Genomic DNA, 16699 nt, shown 5'->3' with positions numbered 1-16699 from the left:
AGGATGAACTGGGAGATTGGGATTAACATGTATACACTAATATGTATAAAATGGATAACTAATAAGAACCCGCTGTTTAAAAAAATTAATTAAATAAAATTCAAAAAAAATAAAAGACACATTCCTTATTGAGAAGTTAAAAAAAACAAAAAAGACATATGGGCAAATACATCAAATCATTACGTTGTACACCCTGAACTAACACAGTGTTATACGTCAGTTATATCACAATAAAACTGAGGGGAAAAGACATATGTACAAGAATGTTCACTACAGCCTTTATTTAATAAGACTTGGAAAAACCCTAAATGTTTTCTCTAAACAAAATGGCTGAATAAATTATACATCTACATAATGAGGCAGTGATATAGACTTGAAAAAGAACAAGGTAGTTCCAATGTTACTGAATTGGAAAGATAATAGACAGCCAGTATAAAGTATAAAAAGCACGGTGTAAAGTGTAAAAAGACTGACGACCGTCTTTCTGCAGTTTAAATTTTTTATAATTTAAAAAAATGGTGGGGGAAAATTAGATGCTTTGCCTTCTTCTGAGGAAGAATTTCGGAAGTCTGGACAGTTGAACCCTCTCCCTCCCCAACCTACCATATCTCATATCTGACCTCAACCAGTTTTCTACCTGCACTGCTAATACATCCTTTTCCTCTATGTGACTCAGTGGTTCCAAGATATCTTCTGATATAAAAGATATATCAGATATATCTTTTACTGATATAAAAACAATATTAAAGTGTATATTTAAATTTTTAAAATTATCCTTCATATTACTATTACTCATTTTTGCATATTCCTATGTTGGAAATCCCTTGTTGATATAAATCAACGTCACAATTCAGTGTTATTCCACCTCTTCTGAACTACAATCTCGTTTAATTTTAGACAACGAATACCTTTCCTTGTTTAAAAAATGTACTTGTATCTTAGTATATTCATAAATCTCAGCCGACCAAGTTTCACAGGTCATAACAAATTTGTGTTAAGATTTCAAACTTCCTTTATTATTATTTTGTGTGTTATCATATAGACAGATGGAAATAAGAGATCATAGCATTGTGTTCACCCACTTTCCCAGGCATTCTCTCTTGAAAAATACTGGGTACTTCATTACTGTTCTATGTCAGGGGTCAGCGAACTATGGTCTGCTTACCTGTGCTTGTACAGCCCACAACCTAAGATATGTGTTTACATTCTTAAATGATTGGGGGTAAAATCAAAAGGAGAATAAAATTTAAGGCAAGTGAAGAATTTATATGAACTTCAAATTTCAGCAACGCTCACTCATTTAGTATAGTCTAACGCTATTTTCATACTACAAAGACAGAATTGAGTACGGGCAACAAAGCCAAAAGTATGTCCTATTTGGCTCCTTACAGGAAAGGTTTGCCAAACCCTGTTCTATGACATAGTACATGCCCTTCATAATTTTATAGTTTTACCTAGACATTCTCCCCTCTTTCCTTCCATATTGAGCATAAAGTCATCTTAATAATCTATTAGTCTCCAGGCCACCACATTCTTCATACTCCTCAGAAATGCACTTCCTCCTGGAAATTTGCTTAATATTACCACACCCCTGGCCACCTACAAACAGAAAGCCAGAATGAAGTGCTAGCCAACACCTTAAAAGTTACAAATCATAACCATAACCAAACTTCACCATGCTCCCTATAAAGTAAGGATAAAGAGGCTGACCGCCCAATTTGTGGCTTTCAAACTACCCTACCTTAGAATGAGGCAGTCCATGAACTAGAAACAGTACTGCTGCTAAAATTACCAATAGTCAAATAACAATGAGGGAAAAAAAAGTTAATAAATGTAATTTTATCAAGCTTAATCCTCTTCAAATCACTCCTACCGAAAAAAAGTGAACAAAAAGCAAAGAACAGTGAAGAAAAAGCAGACCAGCTGTATTTAGCATGCCTGACCCTAAATCTTTATACCTCCCACATGAGATATTTTCTGCAAATAAATAGTTCCTGGCTCCCAGGATGAGAGGTTAAATACTGCACAGTGTTTGTAAACAGCATCACAACTTACACAGGTACAAGTTGGGCCATTGGGCCATTTCACCTCGAAGGGTACACCAAAATTTGTTCATTTCTTTAGGTTAGCATTCTGTATGCCAAGTGTTGGCAGAGAGAAGGCGGGGCAAGCTGCGTTTTCAACCAGCAGTGTCTACTCTTAGCCCTAACTCCTGACCAGCCGCAGCACACCTTTCCCCAGCCCCAACTTCTCCCCAGTCCCATCACCCCTTTACCCAGCATCCACTCCTCCCCAGCTCCATCAACTCAACTCAGCACGTCCTCCCAGTCTCATCACACCTCTGTCCACCGACTCTTCCTCATCATCTCGCCCTTGTCCTCCAAAGTCACAAGCCTGCGAAGCTTCCAGCAACAGGAGAGGAAAGTAAGGAGGCTATAACGCAGGAGTCCGGAGTCGCCGCAAAACCACCATCTGCTCTTGCGGAGAAACTCAAGCCAAAGCCACAAAACTGGAAAAAGACGGGATTGGCTCGCACCCAGAACGGGTGCTCACTGCGCGCTCGCTGCGGTCGGGCACCGAGCGAGGAGCTGAGGACACAAAGGTGAGCATCAGAGTCACAGTACCAGCTCTTTCGGGGCTCCCACTCCATCGGAGGAGGTAGATCATTTCCGTAAAGCTCGCCTAGCAAGGACAAGGTGACCAAGCATCCGAAGCCCACGGCAGGGAAAACTGAGCTAATCCTTCAATGTTAAAAGGCTTAAACTCAACTTGTCGGAAGTGACGTGCCAGCTGAGACCCGCAGGTCCACCACGTAATTGGCCGCCGACTCGGCGAGCCACCTTCTCCAGGGACTAGTCTGGAGAGAGGAGCAGTGTAGCTCAATGTCCGCAACCCGCCCTTGCCCCGCCCCCGGCGGCTCCCAGCCCCAACCGGGACCAGCCCGAGCCGGGTCAGAGCCCGGGCCCACACCCTGGGCGGGACGGGCCCGCCTGCCCCGGCGCCCGTAGGCGCCCTGTGGGCAATGGGCTTCAGCGCTCCGCCACGCGCATGCGCGACCCTCTTTCTCCAGAGGATTCCTCGGGTCACCTGGACGACTGCATTTCAGCCACCTGCCCCTCCGGGTCTCTTCTCGCCCTTCATTCCTCCTGCTGGTTCTCCCCACCGGCCCCCCGCCTTCTCCTTGTTCCGCAGGCGCCGCTAGGCCCTCCCGCGGTCGCACGCCGACACCCGGGCTTCCACTGACACGAGCCTCTCGGCGCGGCTTCCGCTTCCGGCGAGTATTGTGTGTCGCGCTGCGGGGCGGGGGCGGGGGGAGGAGGAAGGAGGGAGGCAGCGCTCCGGCGGCTCTGCGCCCCGCACTCCCGGACCCGAAGCCGGGAAGGTAGGTGCTGTCCCGCCGCCGCGCCGGGGCCTTGGGGCCTGCCCCCGCTGACCGGCTCCGCACGCCGCGTCCTAGCGCCCCGCGACTGCGTCACCGGCCCCCTGCACGTAACCACAGCTGCCTCCGCCCGCCTCGGGCCCGGGCGGACGTTTTGCCGCCCCGGCGACGTCAGCGCGTCCGGCGTTGCTTGGCTACCCCGCCGTTCCCCCGTCCCGCTGCCGCTCGCCTCCCCGGGTGAAACTCTTACGCCGTCACCGCGGCTCTCGGCTGCGTCATAGCGGCGGGCATCCCACCTTCACGTCACACCTCCTCCTCACCTGGACACGCATCCCTCCTTCCCTGCCAACAGCGACGTTTCCTCTCCCCGCACTCCAGTCCCCGTGCGCCAGATCTGGCGGGAGAAGATGGAGACGGGGGTGGGACCGAGTTGTGGACCACGCTCAGGAAAGGGTCGCAAGGTGGGACCCCCGACAGTGGTAGAAACAAAATGAGGACGGCTTTGAAGTTTGCCCTTCTACTGAGACACGAGGAATAGAGGGGAAAAAATGACCAACCCAGAGACACCGAAGGTTTAACTAGTGCTGTGGCTCCAAGTCCCCATACCTCCCTAACCTTTCCCCATTTCTCTTCCACACTACTTCTTTGCTAGTCTAGATCCATTCTGCCCCCTAACTCTGCTTACAGTTCAACTCACCCCAGGTGAGGAGACCACCTAATTTCTAGAAGATTAGGGAAAGGGAAGGGTTACTCGTCAAAGTTGGATCCCCAGAGGTAGAGAAAAATCACCTGACTGAACTCTCCTGGTTGAGGGAGGAAATTCAGGTCCAAATAAGCTGTCAGTTCCTACTCCAAATTAAACACTTTTCACGTGTGCCGTCAACATATACAGGAATAATCATTGTTAACCCAACTCATTACATGACCACTTCTCTCTCAACACATAGACTTACTAAATTTCCTTCTGTTGGATCCCTTAGGGAGGGGGGTTAAGGGGATGGAGAAATCAACTATTTCATGGATAAAAGTGGTGATGTTTTAAGGATGGAATAGAGGACCAGCCTTCTACTTTATAAATCTCTTAGATGCATTTCCAATTCTTTTGAGGCTTCATTAGAAGTTTTTGATTGCCTTTTTACTTTTCTCTCTCTTAATTCCCAACCACTCCAGAACCTATTAGTTGGAGGTACAGTACATCCAAGGAGTTAGTTATTGATAACTATTTCAAAAGACTCCAGTCACTGCTGAATACTTAAAATAGACTTGTCAGCTCTCTCTTCAAAAAATTATTGCCCTGGGCTCAGTAATAGACTCTTTAGTTGCCATGAATTTATAACTTTTCAGCAGTTCCAGATGTCCAGATGCACACAAGTAGAAATGAGTTGTATGAATAATTTCATTCCAAGAAAACGGCACACTTTCTCTAGGCTAGCCTGATAAAAGGAAGAATAATTTCAAACTTTCTGAAAAGAAGAGGTTGTCACCCTTGCCTCCTAACTCATTCTATTTATTACCCTTTGAAAGACTGAGAGAACAGTGGCAGAGAATCAAGCTTAGGCTCCAATGGGCTATTGTAGTAAAACTCTTCTGTAATATTAAACTTTAAAATATACTCAATTTAAGAAATCTTAATTAATGCTTTGGCACTCTTCGCTTTCCCATACTCTTTTCTCATCTATTAGAAGAAGATGTCACACTAGGAATACATTGGTCTGAAACTATTGGTTCTGAGATACAAGTGGAATGAACCTGGATCAGGAAAAGTACTCAGAGTTGAAGGAAGCCTCTGTTTCTAGCAAGAGAAAGCAGTGGTAAAAGACAAGAGATTGAGGGTTGTGTGTCATTTTGCTGAAGAGAAAAAATTGATGGCTGGGAGTCACAGGTTTTGGAAATGGAGAAACAAAAGAGGTTAATGTAGTGGAAGAGAAGATGTAAAATACTATGATGGGGCTAAATGTGGAGTTAGGATTTAACATGGGGGTAACTGTCAGGCCAGGGATGCAAAAAAAACTAAACCTCCAGCTAACATTTTTTTTTTCTCTTCTCCCGTCCTAACCTCAAGTTAAATAATGGCAGAGACAAGCCTGTTAGAGGCCGGGGCCTCTGCAGCCTCCACAGCTGCAGCTCTGGAGAACTTACAGGTGGAGGCAAGTTGCTCTGTGTGCCTGGAGTATCTGAAGGAGCCTGTCATCATTGAGTGTGGGCACAACTTCTGCAAAGCTTGCATCACTCGCTGGTGGGAGGACCTAGAGAGGGACTTCCCTTGTCCTGTATGTCGAAAGACGTCCCGCTACCGCAGTCTCCGACCTAATCGACAGCTGGGCAGCATGGTGGAAATTGCCAAGCAGCTCCAGGCCGTCAAGCGGAAGATCCGAGATGAGAGCCTCTGCCCCCAGCACCATGAAGCCCTCAGCCTCTTCTGCTATGAGGACCAGGAGGCTGTGTGTTTGATATGTGCAATTTCCCACACCCACCGGGCCCACACCGTCGTGCCACTGGACGATGCCACACAGGAGTACAAGGTAGGGAACCAGACACATGATGCCAATGCAGGGCAAGAGGGAGGAGCACAGAGGATGGGAGACTCCCTGGGTAGAGGATTGTAAATTCCTGAGGGCAAGACGGTATCTGATCCTCACTCTATAGTCCCCTCAGAGCTACGTACACAGGGGCACACAGTATGTCTGATCAGTTATCCTCAGGCATGAAGAAGAGCAGTAAGGAGTACCCCAAAAAATTCTGTCTGACTTTTGTAACACATTTGAGTATGTGTGGTCTTCGAATGTATCATATTTTTCATAAATGAATGAAACCATGTGGAGAAGATCAAACTTAAGAACTGAAAAATGGTCTGGTTTCTTTATTCTGTCCCCCTGCTCAGCACACCCCTTGTTTACCCACTGGTATTGGGAACAGGTAACATCACTTTAGAATGATCCCCACCAGGCTAAGCTGAGCCAGTCTGTTTGCATCTTCCCCCAATAAAGGATAATATGGCATCTGGTTTAACTTACTGCTGGGACACAGGGTAAATGTCTGAGTAATAGGAATTAGAGATTTTAATGTCTTAGCACTTTATCAAGTACTTTGCTTAATTAATAAGTGTTAATGTTAATAAAATCTTGGAAATAAGACTTTATGGTAGTTTGCAGAATAAGTAATCAAGATTTTATTATATTTGCAAGTGGTTAGAATTGGATAGGAAAACAAGTTTAAAGAAGGATATCAGGGTACAGGAGGTCACTTTGACAGTAACAAGCAGTTCCTTGAGTTAGAAAATTAATAGGGCTGGGGAAGGACAGAGAGTTGGTGACAGTGGAACAGTGAGATTCAGTGAAAGGAAGGTTTGGTGAGCAAGGGAGGTGATGGAGACAGGCTGGTGGCAGGAGAAGGGACCTGTAGGAAGCTGACACCTCAAATGACAGGCCAGGAAGGGAGTTGGATCAAGAGATAGATGGATAGGAAGCAAACAAATGGTTTAAAACAAATGGGTTAGCCTCTGAACGTAGGATGTACTAGCCAACCCCAAATGCCATTCTTCTCCCACTTCTCACCCCTCAGGAAAAACTGCAGAAGTGCCTGGAGCCCCTGGAGCGGAAGCTGCAGGAGATCACCCGCTGCAAGTCCTCTGAGGAGAAGAAGCCTGGGGAACTCAAGGTAAAGGCAGGCAATCCCACTTGGGCTGCTCTGCAGGCAATTAACTGAACATTAACCACACATTATTTAATCTACCAGTTCTGCTTTATTAGAAAAATGCTGTTCTCTCAAAAACAATGATATTTTATTAGGCTTGACTGTGATTAAACATTGTACTTAAATGGTCATGGATTAAGAATTGAGGAGAAGGATGTAAGAAGTGAAGGACAGAACATCTTATATCTGGCGAGTTGAGGGAGTTCATGCCCCTTGGCCTCCTTTTCTTTGTAAAGCAGGGAAGGAGGCTCTCTGCTGAGAGATCCTTAGAGGGATTGAGGAAAGGAGAATGTGGAAGGTGCACTGGGGAGGAAGGATGAAGGAGCTGCCCAACAGCGCCCGGAAGAACCTCCCAGCAACATTAGGACCACATTCTCTTAATTCAAGTAAGCTCAAGTATGCTGGATGATAATGGTTCCTAGAATGTTCTTACCTCCCTCATCCTCTACCTATAGGATCCTGTCCATCCTAAGATGAAAACCACTTCCTATGTAGCCTTTCCTGACCCTTTAGAAATTAACTTTCTTAATTTTCATACAGTTTCACATCTCTTCCATAGCATTACCATATTTGTAGCATGGTAGTTTGGTATCTGCCTTATTTCTTCTGTTGGACAGTGAAACGTGTGTTAATTATAGTGGTAATAATACCTAGTATTTATTGAATCCTGTGCATTAATTCCTTAGGTGTCCATGACATTCCAGACTTAGAAGATTGTATTAGGTCTTAGGGTTCTGCCCAGTTTTTTTGTGTGTTTTTTGGTTTGTTTTTTTTTGTGGTATGCGGGCCTCTCACTGCTGTGGCCTCTCCCGTTGCGGAGCACAGGCTCCAGACACGCAGGCTCAGCGACCATGGCTCACGGGCCCAGCCGCTCCGCGGTATGTGGGATCTTCGCAGACCGGGGCACGAACCCGTGTCCCCTGCATTGGCAGGCAGACTCTCAACCACTGTACCACCAGGGAAGCCCTGCCCAGTTTTAAGTTCTAAGAGTTCAGGCTATACTTGGCCCAAGTGGGACATAGAGGAGGTACAAGACAAGGAGAAGGGAGTCCAGGAAGTCATATTTGACAAGAGTGAACTTAGATACCCTGTAAGGTAAGTATTGTTATCCCCAGTTTACACAGTAGGAAACAGAACTTGGATAAGTGTCTAGTCCAAGATCATATAGCCAGTATGTGCAAAATCAGAGATACTAATTCTGCAGAAATCAGTAAATATTTACTAAGCTTCCAGTATAGGCCAAACCCTGTCTTTGACACTGGGGAACAATGATGAGCAAAAGCACAGTCCCTGCCCTCCTTGAGCTTACAGTCAAGTAGAGAAAATATAAATGACATGGCACAAAAAGCACAGTTGCATATTCCTAAGAAGACAGCAGAGAAACTTGATTGCATTAAAGGCTCCAGAGGAAATAATGAGTTTTTGGAGTTGAGATTTAGGGATCACCAGAAATAAAACACAGGTTTGAAATCAGTAGAAACACTAATTTTTTTTTTTTAACAATGACATTTCAACAGGAAGCAAGTATTATTACCTTAGTCCTTTATACATTTTAACAAACAAACATTTGAATTTTTTTTAAATTTGAACTAATTTTGATTGCAAAGGTGAATGTTAAAAAAAAAAATGTTATTTATCCTTTTGGAGGGCTCCTGAAGAACTTAAAATATGTAAAAATGAAGCTTATTCCCAGTCATTAGCTTTCCTTTTCCTGTTGATCACCTTCTTAAAGGTAAAGGATGGAGAGGGGAATAAAAATTTTAAAAACCTGCTAAATAGGGCTTCCCTGGTGGCGCAGTGGTTGAGAGTCCACCTGCTGATGCAGGGGACATGGGTTTGTGCCCTGGTCGGGGTCCCAAAAAAAAAAAAAAAAAAAACCTGTTAAATGCTTGAACAGAACTGTGGTGTGTGTTTTTTTTTAATGTATATTATCATTTTAATGGTCTCGGAAACTGTCACCAACTACCAGCATTCCTTCAGTGACCTTTTGAACTCTCTCCCTCATCCCCACCTCCAGACCCAATGCCCCTTTTAGAAATAAATAATTTGTAATTAATCATGCTGAAATGAAAATTATGGATAAAATGATCTATCCACATAATTTTTAAAAGAGACTATCATGCCCAAATATAGTATAATATAATACAACATAAAGTAATTTATAATAAAATCTGGTATGTAAACATTTAGGCATGACTACCCTGAAAGACACTACAGTGTAGTTTTATCCTTGCACCTATATCAACATGCAACAAATACAAATTCAGACTGACGGAATTGTGTAGTAATGTTGACTCAAATGCCACTAGCAGTTTAGCTGTTGGTGCCATAATTTTTCAAAATGATAAATAACTTACAGTAAAGTTCTAAGAAAAACAAAATACAGTCTTAATGAGTTTTCAGCCATTCCTGAAAAATTCAGGTATATTAAAACCATATAAGAATTACTCTGTGTTTGTATATAAAGTGGCATTCAAGTCTAGGACTCCATTTTTTTAATATCCAGCAGAACATTAGAAAACGGTGCAGTTCATATTACTGGGTTGTCTTCACACATTGGAGGAGTGTTAGCATCCTTCCCAGGAGCTCCCCCAATCATGCAAACAAAAATGCCCCCTGTTTCCAAAACATCCCTAGAGGGAGGTAACACCCTGATTAAGAACCACTGCCCTACAAAATAGAAGGAGAAAAAGAGAAGGGATTATGAGATTATACGAGAGCCCTTTGCTTTCTTTTTACCACAGTTATGAACCTAAATTCTACCCATACATCACCCCTAAACACACAGACACACAGGAAAAAAGGCTGTGTTTTACTTAATGGTAAATGTTGTGAGAATATATTTTGTTCCAATATGCTCCTGAGGAGACAGCAGTGAAATGGGAAGCAGCAAGCAGCTCTAGAACTGGAGCTAGTCAGCCTCTGCTGGGAACTAGCTTGAAATCCAGAAACACAAGGCTTGTAAGGCCCACCTGGCTTTGCAGCCCCACTCTCTATTCACCCTCAACCCTGCCTTCCAGGCCCTATCCACTTCCTTCTTCCAGAGTCCCAGTCTCTGCTTCTAACTTTGCTTTCCTCTTGGCTGATTCCTCCCCATCAGACACGTGATGCTTAGGGAATCCTCTGGGGAGATCACTTCTTGTTGCAGTTGAGGTGCAGAAGGGAAGATATGCCTGCTGATAACTCTCAGAATGCGTTATGGCTGGAGTTTGAGTCATATATTATCCAGTTTCAGAAATGTTAGAGGTTTAACTGAAAGAAAGCATGTTTCAAATTTCAAGCAAATAATTTACTCACAAACTTCTATAACCTGTTTCTGGGGTGTAAACTGTCAGTCTCTGAAGTGACTTGAAACTGTTGAACAGGTTCAGCCTTGAAATCCACATTTATATTTTATAACAACCCGTTACTAAAATCTTGTTGATTCTGATATTTTTCCAGTTGCTTCTCTGGTTTTTATCAAGTAAATGTCTTGCAATGTACAAATGATAACAATCTCAGACTTTCCAGTACTTTCCTTTTCTTGACAGATTGCATTAACTAGAGCTTTAGAGTAGGCGATAGCAGAGGTATCTCTGATATCTGTAATAGTACATGTCATATTATTGGGTTCTTATGTCTTGAATATTTTTACTAAAACATAGAAGTATAGCTTTTTTAGAAGCTAATTTAATAAAGAAGATAAATTTTTTAACATTGGTTTATTTTTTTATCTCCCCAATGGTCTTCATCCCATCATCAGTAGGGGTGACAATGAGGATGGAGACATTCTTTTCTTTTCTTTTTTAAAAATTTTTATTGGAGTATAGTGTAGAATATTTTGTTCATTTCTACTGTACAGCAAAGTGAATCAGCTATACGTATATATATATATATATATATATATCCCCTCTTTTTTGGATTTCCTTCCCATTTAGGTCACTACAGAGCACTGAGTAGAATTCCCTGTGCTATACAGTAGGTTCTTATTAGTTAGGGATGGAGCCATTCTTTACAAAGGGAAATTCCAGTGGAGAGAAACATGAGTGTCCTGTTAAGCTCTTTCCAATGACACTGGAAGTCTGTGTGAATTCATACACATGGTGGGTGGGGAAAGGCACTTTATGCCCCACTGGCCCTGTTAAACATAATACCCACCCTCTGTTCTCAGAGACTAGTGGAGAGTCGTCGACAGCAGATCCTAAAGGAATTTGAAGAGCTTCATCGGCGGCTGGATGAAGAGCAGCAGGTGTTACTTTCACGACTAGAGGAGGAGGAACAGGACATTCTACAGCGCCTCCGAGAAAATGCTGCTCACCTTGGAGACAAGCGCCGGGACCTGGCCCACTTGGCTGCTGAGGTGGAGGGCAAGTGCTTACAGTCGGGCTTCGAGATGCTTAAGGTTCGACCTTTGCCCCTGCATAGCCCCTCAGGCCAAGCGCAGTCTAGCTTTGCACAGGCCATTCTGTCAGCCTGCAATGCTCACTCCTCCGCTCTGCCTCTCTAAATCCAATTCTTTCTTCCAGACAGGCTCAAAGGATCTTTCTCTACAGAAAGCCTTCTCTGATTTCTCCCATCCCCTTCTGATCATTTCGGTGTTCTTATGTCTTGTCAACAATTATGTGCTTAACTTGTACCAAAGAAAAAATTCACTCTTTTGAGAGGAGGGCAGTCTAGTCTGAATTAGTGAAAAAACTATGCATTAAAAATTGTGTAAATGCAGTAACCGTTACTTTTAAGTCCTGGAACTTGATTTACCTAGTGCACAGAAAGAATAGAAGCATAGTTTGAAGGACACTTGAAATAATGTATAAGTAATATATTGCTTTTGATATGTAAATGGTGCCTCTAAAATGTTTGAAATAATCTGTTTTCTTAAGCAAATGAATGGTCTTAGCAAGGCTGTAGGAAACATATTTCTTATCTTAGAGATCACATTACCAGCATTTGAATCAGTGAGGCTTCGTTGTACATTTATCTGCATGTTATATATTGCTTGGTATTTACTCTCATGTCCTTTCATGTATGTGTGTTCTGCCTTCCACATTAAACTGGGAAATCCTTGGGGGGCAGAGATTTGTCTTCTTTGTCTTCTGGACCCCAAGTATTCACAAATCAGGATTGGCACACAGTTATTAATATTTATTAACCAATACTAGACAAGGGATACCAAACCACAACAGGAGAGTGTGATTCGTTCCTATGCCAGCCGTCTGGAACTATCTGTACTGATCCTCAAGGAGACAGGTGTGTGGTTGGTACTTGGGGGACAGAGTAAAGAGCAGACACAATCCCTGTCCCTGGCATTGAGTCCCAGTGTTCTTGAGGAACAAAGACAAGCACACAAGAAACTATTTGGAAGTGATATCAGTTACCAAGCTTCATGATGACTGAGAGTTGAAAGTGGGGGTTAGGTTGGGAGAGATGTACTCAGATCCCTCTGGAGCTCGTCCCCTTGCACTGTGACCCATAGTTTGCCTTATGCCTATTTAATAGATCTAGAACTTTTGGGAGGAGGGAAACCTTTTGCCTTTAGGACCCTTGACTACCAGGACCAATATTGCTTTCTTTTCTCCTTCCTCTAGGATGTCAAAAGTACCCTGGAAAAGTAAGTGATTCTTGTATCTCTTTGAGTGAGTTAGGTCTTGGCTTAAAGAGTAGGGCTACAATAAGGAGTTGGGGGAATAAGGATGGGAAAGTCATGCAGTGTCTGGGTAGAAAAAGGGAGAAGGTTTATCGCATCCATGAAGCCAGTTAGAGAGCAAATCTAACTGGGAGTACTAGTCCCTTACCTTTTCCCCTCTGAGCATCAGGACTTCCTAGATACAAAGATAATGAAATAGAACCAGATTCTACCTGGGCCTATGGGTGGAATTGTGTCCAAACAAGATGGAAGGAGGAACTGGTTGGGGGCGGGGGTGAGGTGGTTATCTATTTGCATGAAATATAACAGTACCTCCAGAAAGTTCTAAGACTGATTATTAAGATAAGGGTTTGTCTAGGGGACTGTATGGCTTTCCATAGATAGGCAAAAGAAAGCAATAAGCAAGAACTTGTCTTGAGGGAGGAGAAAGTGTGAGGATGGAGAATTGTAGTTTCTCCCTAGAGATGACAACATCTGAATACTCACTAAGCTGGAGCTTCCCCTGACCCTGCCCTTTCTTCCCCTATCTTCCCATCCCTCCTAGATGTGAGAAGGTGAAGACCATGGAGGTGACTTCAGTATCCATAGAGCTGGAAAAGAACTTCAGCAATTTCCCCCGACAGTACTTTGCACTAAGGAAAATCCTTAAACAGCTAATTGGTGAGTTGTTCCCAAAAGGAAACTAGCAGAGGGAATCGACAGAGAGAAGAAAGTCTTTAGGTCCTACTTTATCTGGACTTCACTTATCCCCTCTGTCACTTTTCATGTCCATGTTCACACCCACTCCTTTACCTGGTTTTCAATCTCACTCTGAGTCACAGAACTCAAAGTGAGAAGCCTCAGGTGTCATCTACTCTTAGTCCCATACTTTTCTAAATAGGGACCCAGAGAGGTTAAATAATTTGCTGAAACTGGTCCCCTCTTGAGAGTGAAAGGGGGTCTTATTAATACTTACTTGGAAAATAGTCATAAGCCAGACTGTCCAGGGAAACAGACACATGGTCACTGTATCGCTAGACTATAATGCTGTCTGGCTCTGTACCCTTCTTAACATTTTTATTTTTTCTTACCATTGGACTGTGCCTTGTGCTTCTCCACACAGTGAGATGGATGATGATGTCAGGGGGGATGGAGGGAGGACCAGGCAGGAGCGTAAACCACCAGCCCTTGCAGAGTCAAGAGATCATTACCTGTTTATTTTAGGGCCAGGATGAGAAACGAAGCCATTGTTCCCTCCCCTCCCCTCCCTTAGGTGACACCAAGGATTGAGAAAGTTAAGCAAACCACGGGGTTCTGGGGGCTTTCAGGGAGCAGGCTCTGCAAAGGCAGGCTGGAAGAGTGAGGCAGGGGCGTTTAGCTATTCCCGTCCTCATCTAGCTCCCCACTCTGGCTTCTCCCGCCAGCGGATGTGACCCTGGACCCTGAGACTGCTCATCCTAACCTAGTCCTGTCGGAAGATCGTAAGAGCGTCAAGTTCGTGGAGACAAGACTCCGGGATCTCCCTGATACACCACAGCGTTTCACCTTCTACCCTTGTGTCCTGGCTACTGAGGGTTTCACCTCAGGTCGACACTACTGGGAGGTGGAGGTGGGCGACAAGACCCACTGGGCAGTGGGTGTGTGCCGGGACTCTGTGAGCCGAAAGGGCGAACTGACCCCACTCCCTGAGACTGGCTACTGGCGGGTGCGGCTGTGGAATGGGGACAAGTATGCAGCCACTACCACACCTTTTACCCCTTTGCACATCAAGGTGAAACCCAAGCGGGTAGGCATATTCCTAGACTATGAGGCCGGTACACTGTCTTTTTACAACGTCACAGACCGCTCTCATATCTACACCTTCACTGATACTTTTACTGAGAAACTTTGGCCCCTCTTCTACCCAGGCATCCGGGCTGGTCGGAAGAATGCTGCACCACTTACCATCAGGCCCCCAACAGATTGGGAGTGACAGGTAGGGACGTGGGAATAATCAGGGTGAGGCAGGGTCAAGAGCTACGGGCCTTCCTTCCTGTGACCTGCTGGAACGTCTTCGTGTCTGCCTGGTTCCAGTCCTGAACCATCTGGGAGAACACCTTGGTTTCTAGAATGGTTTATGGGGAGGAGTAGTTAGGACTGGGCTGGGACGAGAGCACTGCAGTGTCTCCCTCCTCACTGTTAGGGTGGAGAGCTGGTTCCCAGGGGGTAGTCTCCTCTGAAGTCCATCAGGTTTTCTATTGCACAAGGATGGGTTGGAAGGAAGGAGAGGCTTTTCCAGAAACAACAAGTCTGTGGGAGGGTCTGGCTTGCTCAAACCAGAGGAGGAAACAGAACCCCCTGTACATCCTTTTAGGGGGTTCTTTGACCCAAAACAGTCTTGTTTTTTTAGGAAGATCACAGGGGTCTTGGTACCTCTAAATTGAAATAAAGATGAATGACAGTTGCTCTCGTGGGTGTAGAAGTTGAGGAGTTATTTTCAGGGCAGAGATTGGGCATCAAGAAGGTTAGAAATAAGGTCAGGAAAGGGGGCTAAATGAACAGATTCCTAAAGAATAATAAAGGGGAGAAGGGTTTCTTTGGTTGCCATTATGAGTAGGATTGGCCAGAGGTAGGAATGTGGGGAGGAGGGGGTAGGAAGAAAGAGAACCCAGGTCCCTGCCTTAGCCTTCAGCAGAGATGGTTCATCGCCCACCTCCTTGTAGTTGCTCATCTCCAAGAGCTGTTACCTTGCTCATCTGGAGAGGCAAGATGCAAGAGATCCTGCAAGACACATCTACCCTTTCACTGCTTTCCCAAGGGAACTTGGAAAGGAGAGAGTCAGGTATTAGAGGAAAGAGAAAAGTATTCCTATCCAAAGCCCTGGCCTTAAAGAATGCTACTAAGTAGCTACTCCCAAGTTGTCAGCCTTGTTACCTGGCTAGGGTGTCCAAGCTAGACAGGGAAAAAGAAAACGGAGTCTTCCCACCCTGGGGACAGGGTAGAAGAGGGTGGTATGTATAGGGAAGGGCCAGATAGGCAATTTCCTTTGGCCTGTGTGCATCTGGCCTGGAACTAGTGTTCACAAGAGCCGGATTTTGTTTGTTGCCATCCTTCACCTTTTGCCATTTCTCATATCAGAGAATGTAAATCATTTTAATGTTAGGCCAAAATAAACAACCTGTAGGGTACATATGTTGTCAAAAAAGGTAAAGCAATGCATGCCAAACCAAACTAAAATGACTGGATTATCTGCTACTTGGGTAATCAGGGGTTCACAGAAGATTAGGACAAGAAACTGCAGTTTATTGAGGGCATTTCAGCTCCTCCTACCACCTCAACAGGACTTTGTCCAGACTCTCCTCTTACCTTTGTGCCTTGACTGTGGTTCTTTGTGGCAAGATGCTTTGGTTGGTAAAACATAATATGGAACAAAGGATCCACTGAAGTGATCTATGTGTCCTGTGTTAATTTGATGATAATCTCTGTTGATGTGTAAGAAATGGGTGTTAAAAATGCATGTTCCTTGGAATTCCCTGGTGATCCAGTGGTCAGGACTCCACGCTCTCACTGTCAGGGGCCCAGGTTTGATCCCTGGTCGGGGAACTAACATCCCACAAGCTGCACGGCGTGGCGAAAAAAAAAAAAATTGTGTTCCTGCAGCTCACCTTCAGTGGTTGATCAAGGTCTGGAGTGGGCCTGGGCATCTACCTTTTAAACACTCCTCATTTGAGCCTGGAGACACTTGTGAAACTAATCTGAGAGGAAATTTCAGCCATTTCCTTCAAACTGGAGGCCTGGTTCCCTGTCCAGCCTGATGGGGGGGTGAGGAGGAGGGGGTCTGAGAGGAGAGAACCCTCATTCTCTCCTGACTTACTCTGCCCTCTCCCCATTTCAGGATTTATTCACGTTCTATCCCTCTCCTTAACCTCAGGAACGAGTGGTTATTAACTATGAAGCAGAAGTAATCACAGGATGTCAAACAGAGCAAAGGAGTGGCAGAGGTCTAAGGGAGGGAAGTGAGGAAAGCATGTGGAACACTACAGGGG

At 44.6% G+C, this 16699-nt stretch overlaps 1 protein-coding gene across 3 annotated transcripts; it reads left to right on the top strand.

Moving 5' to 3' along the window:
• The first annotated feature begins 3085 nt into the window (after positions 1-3085).
• On the top strand, positions 3086-16102 carry TRIM39 (tripartite motif containing 39). Of its 3 annotated transcripts, none has more exons than XM_024738584.1 (7): positions 3086-3382; positions 5442-5901; positions 6941-7036; positions 11223-11453; positions 12637-12659; positions 13240-13355; positions 14099-16102. In XM_024738584.1, the coding sequence occupies exons 2-7, from the start codon at positions 5449-5451 to the stop codon at positions 14644-14646; spliced, it is 1467 nt and encodes a 488-aa protein (XP_024594352.1). In that variant the 5' UTR covers positions 3086-3382; positions 5442-5448; the 3' UTR covers positions 14647-16102. The 3 variants fall into 3 exon arrangements, with proteins under 3 accessions (XP_024594352.1, XP_024594354.1, XP_024594355.1); XM_024738586.1 differs by lacking the exon at positions 3086-3382 and adding an exon at positions 3403-3840; XM_024738587.1 differs by lacking the exon at positions 3086-3382 and adding an exon at positions 3885-4081.
• The last annotated feature ends 597 nt before the right edge of the window (positions 16103-16699 follow it).

The sequence above is a fragment of the Neophocaena asiaeorientalis genome, unplaced genomic scaffold (genome assembly GCF_003031525.2).
Source record: "Neophocaena asiaeorientalis asiaeorientalis breed wild unplaced genomic scaffold, Neophocaena_asiaeorientalis_V1.1 scaffold282, whole genome shotgun sequence".
Taxonomy (NCBI): Eukaryota; Metazoa; Chordata; class Mammalia; order Artiodactyla; family Phocoenidae; genus Neophocaena; species Neophocaena asiaeorientalis.
This window is presented reverse-complemented; position numbering and strand designations above follow the sequence as displayed.

Excerpts from the sequence above, each read along its gene's own strand:
- TRIM39 (XM_024738584.1), top strand. The coding sequence starts at position 5,449 with ATGGCAGAGACAAGCCTGTTAGAGGCCGGGGCCTCTGCAGCCTCCACA. Across the intron at positions 7,037-11,222 it reads AGAAGCCTGGGGAACTCAAG|AGACTAGTGGAGAGTCGTCG; the intron begins GTAAAGGCAGGC and ends CTCTGTTCTCAG. Across the intron at positions 11,454-12,636 it reads CGGGCTTCGAGATGCTTAAG|GATGTCAAAAGTACCCTGGA; the intron begins GTTCGACCTTTG and ends TCCTTCCTCTAG.